This window comes from Lampris incognitus, chromosome 18 (assembly GCF_029633865.1).
Source record: "Lampris incognitus isolate fLamInc1 chromosome 18, fLamInc1.hap2, whole genome shotgun sequence".
Taxonomy (NCBI): Eukaryota; Metazoa; Chordata; class Actinopteri; order Lampriformes; family Lampridae; genus Lampris; species Lampris incognitus.
In genome coordinates, this window is record NC_079228.1 from 35,561,930 (window position 1) to 35,572,191 (window position 10,262).

General features: G+C 49.6%; 1 protein-coding gene across 1 annotated transcript in view; it reads right to left on the reverse strand.

The window, feature by feature from the left end:
• Nucleotides 1-1,284: 1,284 nt before the first annotated feature.
• LOC130128439 (semaphorin-6D-like) overlaps nucleotides 1,285-10,262 on the reverse strand; it is a 187,918-nt gene continuing 178,940 nt past the window's right edge. Inside the window, exons 19-21 of the mRNA XM_056298049.1 lie at nucleotides 4,918-5,165; nucleotides 4,568-4,696; nucleotides 1,285-4,397 (exon numbers count right to left, since the gene is read on the reverse strand). Of these exons, the coding sequence (XP_056154024.1) occupies nucleotides 3,135-4,397; nucleotides 4,568-4,696; nucleotides 4,918-5,165 (1,640 nt within the window). The 3' untranslated portion in view covers nucleotides 1,285-3,134. The remainder of the gene's footprint in view (nucleotides 4,398-4,567; nucleotides 4,697-4,917; nucleotides 5,166-10,262) is intronic.

A 10,262-nucleotide genomic window follows, 5' to 3' on the forward strand; every position in this document is an offset into this window, starting at 1 on the left:
TGAGGTCAACTGACCGTTTCTCCAACTGCAACAACCCGCTCCCAACGCCACGCTGAAAAAACAGTCTTTAATAAAGATTATTATTGTACCAGTACGACAGCGAGTTAGTTCCTGCCTCTCCAGACCTACACAGCAACTAGACCGTGCTCTCAGAAAGGACAAAAGATGGCAATCTAGTTTTTAAAAAAAAATGTTTTTCTTCCACGCGGCAAAAAATTTGTCTCAGTTGCCAACCTAACTTCCTGTTTGTGGAAAAACCTGTTTTGGGGTTTAACCGCCTCAAAGCAACCCCAAGTTTGATGTAGAACTTTGAACAGGAAACCAAAACCGTCAACTTCCTGTCATCCCTCATCTCACACTGTGGTGGCGCCACTTGTCTTTAGTCTCCAACAGATGACCCGCCAAAAACAGCGGCGTTACACCCTTAACACAGGCCGCCGCACGGCAAACTGCATGGACACGCGGAAACGAACGACTGCCATTCACAACCCGCTGCTTTGAGGACGGATTCCACCAAGACCCCATCGAGCTGTATCCCCAAATACCAGGATGTACAGGAGCAGGACCAAGACGCCATCGAGCTGTATCCCCAAATACCAGGATGTACAGGAGCAGGACCAAGACGCCATCGAGCTGTATCCCCAAATACCAGGATGTACAGGAGCAGGTCCAAGACGCCATGGAGCTGTATCCCCAAATACCAGGATGTACAGGAACAGGTCTAAGACGCCATCGAGCTGTATCCCCAAATACCAGGATGTACAGGAACAGATCCAAGATGCCATCGAGCTGTATCTCCAAATACCAGGATGTACAGGAGCAGGACCAAGACGCCATCGAGCTGTATCCCCAAATACCAGGATGTACAGGAGCAGGCCTAAGACTCCATCGAGCTGTATCCCCAAATACCAGGATGTACAGGAGCAGGTCCAAGAGGCCATCGAACTGTATCCCCAAATACCAGGATGTACAGGAACAGGCCCAAGACGCCATCAAGCTGTATCCCCAAATACCAGGATGTACAGGAGCAGGCCCAAGACACCATCGAGCTGTATCCCCAAATACCAGGATGTACAGGAGCAGGTCCAAGACACCATCGAGCTGTATCCCCAAATACCAGGATGTACAGGAGCAGGTCCAGTGCCTCTAGACACACACTCCCCCTGCTGTCAAGCTACACCAGACCAGAACAATACACACACACCATCACACAAATCCATTAGCCAGGTCAACGCACTGCAAGAACATGTGGACATGACCGAGACACATGACCGAGACACATGACCGAGACACATGACCGAGACACATGACCGAGACACATACCTCCTCGCATGTCTCATGAAACGACATCTGATGTACAACGAGCCCGCACAACGTGACGTTTATCTGAATGGAATGGAACGACGGTGTGGTGGGACTTAGTGAGGGGCGGGAGTTTGATCTGATTGACAGCCAATCGCGGCCAGTCATTTTTTAGGAGAATACGGACGTCGATGTGCTATCGGCTAATTAAAATGTGGCGGTAGAAGACCCTCGTCATATCTCCATCTCCGTCCCACTCATTCACTGGACAGTTTTGTTGACGTACACCCGGAAGTGCAGGATGACGGGAACTGTGGGCAGTACGGGAGACCCCGCGTGACCGTGAAGCGGGCTTATTATGGAAGACTCCGCTTCGGGAAGCAGAAGTACTAACCGCATATTTGCTCCACCCATGCAGGTAGCTGGTTTAGTCCACGGGTGGAGCAAATACGCGGTGAGTACGTCTACTTTCTGAAGCCGGGGTTTCCTGCCTTTGGGCACAGGTGAAATATTAAAATCTGAACCCCCCCCCCCTTCTGTAGTCGAGTCACCTCAAAAGCATTTCTGCCGAGCTCAGACTCTCTTCAGCAACACTTGACAGTTACGGCACAACTCGCTTTTATTCATCCGCCACCTCCACCGTCAACACCACCACCACCACCCACCTCACCGTGACCCCTGACAGAAGCGGCGTCGCTGGATACCAATGTGGTACAAAAGGACGTTCACCAGGTCTGTGGGTGGAGGTGCCGGGAGGCGGGACCGGCAAGTTTGCACCAGATCTCAACGGGAAGGCTCCTGTCGGAACATGGCCGCCATCGTTACAGGCCTGCGAAACCTGCGTGTGTGTCAGCGTCTTTCCTCTCTCGGGGCAAACAGAAGCACGCCGCCGTCAGACAACAGGAAGCCGGACCTGGATCCGCGCCCTCTAAAACAGACCCCCCCCCCCCGCTCCGATGGGAAGCTGCAGCGACCCTGAAAAAACACCGGGGACGTCTTATCGCCCCGCCCACGGGGAAATGACCCGGAGCGAGGAAACCGCCAGACGTTTCCCTTCCACGTCGGCCGGGTCCTGAGGCGGGAAGTCGGACATTTCTCTGGCAGACGCCAACCAACCCGGGGACAAGGGACGACGGTTTGGCTGTGGGAAAACAGCGTCCATTCAAAAACTATGTGACTGGTCTGTGTGTGTGTGTGTGTGTGTGTGTGTGTGTGTGTGAGTGAGAGTGTGTGTGTCTGTAAAAAGGCATGCCATCCCCCAGGTGTCTGACTCAGCACCGACGTGGTGGGGGGTTGTTAAACACTCGGAGCAGTTTCTAGAAGAAGTCTACAACAGATGGTCAGGAAGCCATCTTGCTCTCGGACTGCCCAGGTCTCCGTCCACGCCCAAGTTCGGGCAATGAAACCAGAACAACTGTTTTTATCCACCGTCCAGCAGGGGGTGCTCGGTCTGAGCCACGGTCCCTTAAGATGACACCCGTTCTGTCCGTCTTCACGCTGCCTGCTGGACTTTCAGTGGGTCAGGTTGAATGGCCATGAATCCGAGATAGAGAGAGGTGGGAGGGGGGGGGGAGGGGGGGATGCAGTCAGTCAGGATTTTCCTCTCTGTCTTCACTTTTCCAGGGGAAAGATCCTCAGCTGATTGGTCCTGATGAAGACTAACAGGAAGTACTCTCAGTTCCCCCGTCTCCTGTTAAATCTCTCTCTCTCTCTGTTAACCTCACGTGTAGTGCGGCCATGTTGGAGCTTTTCCCCTTTTTCCCACGTCCTAGCGAGTGTATCGGCAGCCATATTGGCACAGCCGTACCCCGGCGGCACCCCCTGCACCTGTCTCAATACTTCCTTGAGTCTGATGTCGCCGCGTTGGGGAGGAACAGCGGTTTGGGCGGCAGCTGAGGTTTGAGCGACGCCGTCCGCCGAACGATGGCCGACCGCTGGGCGTGGGGCGGCTCGCTGTAGCTGTGCTGCCTCGTCAGACAGGTGCTGGCGACCAGCGACCTGCGGGCTACGCAGGTGTCTACGGCGCCCCCGGCGGGGCCGTTGCTGCTGCTGTTGGTGTTCATTCTGGCCAGGAAGTGAGGCTGCGGCGCCCCCCGCTGGTTAAAGCTGTGGTGGCGAGACATGCCCCCTCCGCCCCCGCTGCCCATCTTGATGAGAGGGTGGTGTCGGGGGTGAGGCCGCGTCGCTGTGATGCCACTGATGGCCGTGTCGGCCCCGCCCGCGCTGGGCTGCTCTGGGATCACCTGCTGCTGGAGAGGCGTGGAGGAGGAGGAGGAGGAGGAGTTGTGAGAGGGTGCATCAAGGTGTTTGGGCAGACCGTCACTGGGGAGTGCGGAGGTGCTGAGATACAATGGAGCAGACTCCATTTCTGGGTTTTGCTGGTTACTGTTGCTGTGGTGGTTGCTATGGCGGTTGCTGTGGTGGTTGCTGTGGGGATGACTCTGGCTGTAGTGGTGGCTGCGTGTCTGGCTGTGCTGCTGCTGCTGCTGATGATTGTGATGGTGATGATGGGCTACTGAGGAGGAGGAGGAAGAGGAGAAGAGGGAGGAAGAGGAGGTAGAGGTCAGCACTTTAATCCCTCCGCTCCCCGAGGCGCTGACCTCCTGGATGTGTTTGAGGAGCTCGTCTAGAGCCGACACGTCCACCACCGTCTGAGGGAGCGACTGCTGGGGGACGGCTCCACCCGTTCCTCCCTTCACACCTCCCCCTGCTCCTTCCCCCACACCGCCCCCTGCTCCTTTCCCCACACCTCCCCCTGATGCTCGCTCATCGTTTGAGATCCTCCTCTCTTCAGTAAGGTGCAGCGAGGAGGAGGAGAAGGAGGCACAAGCCCCGTGTGCCGCCCCATTGCTCAGATTGTTGCTGTGGTGGTGAGAGAAGGCAAACACCGGCTGACTCAGTGAGCTCTCGACGACGGCCATAAAACCCGGCCCGGAGCCGGAGCCAGAACCGGAGCTGGAGGTTGGGTTACTCTCCTTGGCGTTGTTGCTGTTCTGGTTCTTCTCGTACTGCTGGTTCTGGAGGGCCTTCATGTTCTTGATCGGCAGCTCAGGGGTGGAGTCTGGGGTGGGAAGACCGGAGAGCTCCCCATCACCCTGAGAGAGAAGAAAGAGAAAAAGGAAAATCTTCACTGTTGCTGTTCCATCTATCTATCTATCTATCTATCTATCTATCTATCTATCTATCTATCTATCTATCTATCTATCTATCTATCTATCTATCTATCTATCTATCTATCTATGTTTCCCATCATGCACTGGGGTACCTGGGAGAGGCTGCGGTCAGGATCCCCGAGGGGGAGGCCCTGGTGAGCGGGGGGTCGGAGGGGCTCCGTCCTGCCGTTGGGGATGAAGGAGCTGTACATCTTTGGCGTGGAGACAGTGAGCTTCTCCTCCTACGGACAATAAAGAGAGAAAACCAAGGAGACACTTTGAGACGAGTTACGGCCGGAGGAGAGCGGAGGTACATAAGCGTGAGAATCGAACACGCGCACCAAGCAGGAGGACCGATTATAGTTTCATGCGGGCATTGAAGAGAAAACACGGCGCAACATGACAGTGGACACAAATGACATATATGACCGGTATGTCCTACGTAACAGGTAGGTCCGCCCACCTTCGGCTGTCCGTCCAGCAGGCCGTTGAGCTTCGCGAGCGAGCGCAGGGAGAGGGCGTGGGGCAGCGAGGCCTCGGGGTCCTTGCTGAGCCGGCTCGCCCGCTGGGCGGCGCTTTGGCTGCAGTAACAGGAAACCAGGAAGGCGGAGAGGATGGCGCCTAGGAAGAACGCCACCAGAACACAGGCAATCAGCAACGTGTAGTGGACGCTGGCCCCGCCCCCTTCCGCCTCGACGGGGCGACGCACACCTGAGAGAGAGAGAGAGAGAGAGAGAGACACACACACACAGTGATGTAATCAGTCCCAGGGACCCACAGGGGGTCATTTGAGTGGGTCCCCAATACATATTTTTTCTTCACAAATTGGTGCTTGGTGTTATATACAGTTATAATTATGGTTTGATTCACGTATGTGTTGAAAATGTATCTGAAAAATGAACAAACAAAATCCCGAATCTGAAAATGGTGGACAAAGCAACCTCACATCATCATGATTAACGTAGATGTTTTCCTGCATTCCTTTGTAAGACAACACCTTGGTTGATGCAGGGAACATGGGGTATGACGCGACGGACTGCTCTATAAAAAACCACTACCTCCAGCTCAAGTGAGAGCATATCCTCACAGACTGACTTCTGTGACTATAGGACTCTCCATCTGCAGATGCATTAAAGATTTTCTGTTTGCTCCAATATTTGTCCGATGATTATTCTTCCCAGAGGTTGCTGGGGCAAGAGCCCATTAAAAGGACAAGAAAAATCCACAACAAGTACCAAAATGAAGTATAATGCAGCGCATAAAGCCTCAGGTCATGATGGTCACAATGGTCATGATGGTCACGATGGACATGATGGTCACGATGGACATGATGGATCATGATGGTCACGATGGACATGATGGTCATGACGGACATGATGCACATGATGGTCATGATGGACGTGATGGTCATGACGGACATGATGCACATGATGGTCATGATGGACGTGATGGTCATGATGGTCATGAAGGACATGATGCACATGATGGTCATGATGGTCATGAAGGACATGATGCACATGATGGTCATGATGGACATGATGGACATGATGGTCATGATGGACATGATGCACATGATGGTCATGATGCACATGATGGTCATGATGGATATGATGGTCATGAAGGACATGATGCACATGATGGTCATGATGGACATGATAGTCATGAAGGACATGATGCACATGATGGATATGATAGTCATGACGGACATGATGGTCATGATGGACATGATAGTCATGAAGGACATGATGCACATGATGGATATGATAGTCATGACGGACATGATGGTCATGATGGACATGATAGTCATGAAGGACATGATGCACATGATGGTCATGATGGATATGATGGTCATGAAGGACATGATGCACATGATGGTCATGATGGACATGATAGTCATGAAGGACATGATGCACATGATGGATATGATAGTCATGACGGACATGATGGTCATGATGGACATGATAGTCATGAAGGACATGATGCACATGATGGATATGATAGTCATGAAGGACATGATGGTCATGATGGACATGATAGTCATGAAGGACATGATGCACATGATGGATATGATAGTCATGACGGACATGATGCACATGATGGATATGATAGTCATGAAGGACATGATGCACATGATGGTCATGCTGCATATGATGCTGATGATGGTCATGAAGGACATGATGCACATGATGGTCATGATGGATATGATGGTCATAATGGACATGATGCACATGATGGTCATGATGGACATGATGGTCATGAAGGACATGATGCACATGATGGTCATAATGCACATGATGATCATGATGGACATGAAGGACATGATGCACATGATGGTCATGATGGACATGATAGTCATGAAGGACATGAAGGTCATGAAGGACATGATGCACATGATGGTCATGATGGTCATGATGGACATGATAGTCATGAAGGACATGATGCACATGATGGTCATGATGGACATGATAGTCATGAAGGACATGATGCACATGATGGATATGATAGTCATGAAGGACATGATGCACATGATGGTCATGCTGCATATGATGCTGATGATGGTCATGAAGGACATGATGCACATGATGGTCATAATGGACATGATGGTCACGATGGACATGAGGGCCATGATAGACATGATGATCATGATGCTCATGATGGTCATGAAGGTCACGAAGGACATGATGGCCATGATGGTCATGATGGCCATGATAGACATGATGATCATGATGCTCATGATGGTCATGAAGGTCACGAAGGACATGAAGGACATGATAGTCATGAAGGACATGATGCACATGATGGTCATAATGCACATGATGATCATGATGGACATGAGTGACAGAGGCCACGTGAGTTTGTTTACCAACAGAGCCAATCACCATGATGCCACGCTAACAACAACAGACACTTCCGGGTAGACAACTGGCGGTTGATTTGAATGGTGGAGATGTTTGAAATAGGCAAACTTGTTTATTTCTGTTGTCATTTTCAGCCACAGCTGTAACATTCAAAAATACGTATATTGTTAAACACGGTGGTCCGACCTATCTCACGTTTGTACTTTGTGCTAGCGTCTTTCATAAACCACATCTACATCTCATACATGTCACACATCTCCATTACACCGCCAGCTGGACTGACGGCTAGCTGTGTGTGAACATGTACAACCTCCAGCTGTCACGTTCTTCAGTCCGTGGCCCACCAGCTAAATTACATCTCCAGCTTATTAGAGGAAGTGTTTTATTCATGAGATATGAAAGTATCAAACCATGCATTTTAGATGTACGAGATGTAAACAACATTATGAGGAAAGAACACATTCAGCGTTTTGCTGCCAGATGTTGCATTCTTCTTCTTCTTTCAGCTTTTCCCCTGTTTTTCAGGGGTCGCCGCGGTGGATCTTACAGTTTCCATCAGTACCCTGTACTGTATCCTGCACAGCACCCATGGCGGCTGTTGTTAACCTGGGCTTTGATCGATCTGGCATGGTCTTGTCAATCCACATACTGATTTGGCAAACTTTTGCATTGGATGCCCTTCCTGACACAACCACTAACCCTGTGGACGGGGGTACGGGTAAAGTGCTGGATGCCATCCCAGTATTCATGGACTTGTGCCCATGCCTGTCACCACCGCCAGATGTTGCATCAATTTTATCAATTACAAATCAGTGTAATTTCATTCAACAATGCAATGCAATGTCTTGTGCTCCTGCAGGATGCTTTTACAAAATTCAGTGTGTGCATTTTCAGTTGGATCTTTTTCCCATTGTTCAGAGTTTCGGTTTGTTTGTGGGCCGCACATTTCGCTTCCATAGAGTAGAATGGGTTCTATCATTGATTGAAGTAATTTGAGCCAAATTAACATTGGAACCTGCATGTGAATTTGTCTTTTGGTTGCATAAAATGCCCTTTGTGCTTTCTCTCTCAGTTCATTGACTGCTGGGCTGAAATTTCCAGTGGTACTTATTTTCAAGCCTAAATAATTATATTCCAAACAGTTTTCTATTGTATGTGTTCCAACTGTAAAGTGATATTTGTTTCCCTGCCATCTGGATCTTTTTTGAAATATCATTGTTTTGGTCTTTTGGATGTTAATTGCCAGGGCCCAGGTCTGACAGTAACATTCAAGTATGTTCAAACTGTTGAAGTCCATCTTTTGTTGGACTTAACAGTATTAAATCATCTGCGTACAGCAGGAATTTGATCTCCAAGTTGTGAAGTGTAAGACCAGCCGCTGTGGACCGTTCCAACATGGTGGCCAATTCATTAATACAAATGTTGAACAGGGCAGGTGAAAAACAGCAGCCTTGTCTCACTCCCCATTCTTGAGAAATAAATAATATTCTCTTGTGTCCAACCTTGATGCTGCACATGTTGTTTGTATACATGGATTTTATTGAGTCGTATGTTTTACCCCCTACACCACTTTGAAGTAGTTTGTAAAATAAACCAATGTGACATACTGAACCAAGTGCTTTTTTGAAGTCAATGAAACATGCAAATATTTTGTTCTTATTTTGATAAACATTATTCGTTGATCAGGGTGTGTAGGGTGTAAATATGGTCTGATGTGCGATGATTTGGTATGAACCCAATTTGGCTATTACAGAAAACTTTCCCCAGATTACTGTTCACAGAAATACCCCTGTAATTATCAGGGTCCGATTTATCTCCGTTTTTAAAAATCGGTGTAATAGGTGTAATGTCTGGGAAGTAACCTACATTCAAGATCAAATTGAATAATTTGTGTATTGCCAACTTGAATTTTTTTACTTGTGTGTTTAAGCATCTCGTTTAGGATGCCGTCAAGCCCACTTGCTTTTTTGGCTTTAGGTTGCTTAACTTTTTTTTCCCCCCAGTTCTTGCTCAGGAATCAGGAGGTCCAAAGGGTTCTAGAAGTTTTTGATGGCCAATTCTAATTTGTTTAACTTTTCAGTTATATGCGTTTGTTCTGAATCAGTACTGATGAAATGTCCATCTTTCATCGCATCATCAGCCACTTCTCTGGGGTTGGGTCGTGGTAGCAGCAAGCTAAGTAGGGCACTCCAGACTCCGGCTCAGCTCCCTATTCACCACAACGATCCGGTACAACGTCCGCATTACTGCTGATGCTGCACCAATCTGCCTGTCAATCTCTCGCTCCATCCTACCCTCACTCGAGAACAAGACCCCGAGACACTTGAACTCTTTCACTTGAGGCAACAACTCATTCCCAACCCAGAGGGAGCAATCCACCATTTTCCGATAGAGAACCATGGTCTCAGACTTGGAGGTGCTGACTCTCATCCCGGCCGTTTCACACTCAGCTGCAAACTACACCGATGCGCCCTGGAGGTCGCGTTCTGATGAAGCCAACAAAACCACATCGTCTGCAAAGAGCAGCGATGCAATTCTAAGGTTCCCAAAACGGACACACTCCTCACCTTGGCTGCGCCTTGAGATCCTGTCCATTAATGTCACAAACAGAATCAGAGACAAGGGACAAGCTTGGCGGAGTCCGACACCCACCGAAAACGTGTTTGACTTTGTGCTGAGAATGTGGGCACAGCTCTCACTTTGGTTATACAAGGACCGGATGGCTTGTAGCAACTGCCCCGGTACCCCATACTCCCGCAGTACCCCCACAGAGTGCCTCGGGGTACACCGGGTACATAGGAGAATGTTTCTATATAGTTTTTTGAAGTGATTGATCCAAATGTCTCCATTTTGTATCTCTCTCGCTCTCTCTGTGTGTGTCTCTCTGTGTGTGTCTCTCTGTGTCTGTCTGTCTCTCTCTGTGTCTGTCTGTCTCTCTCGCTCTCTCTGT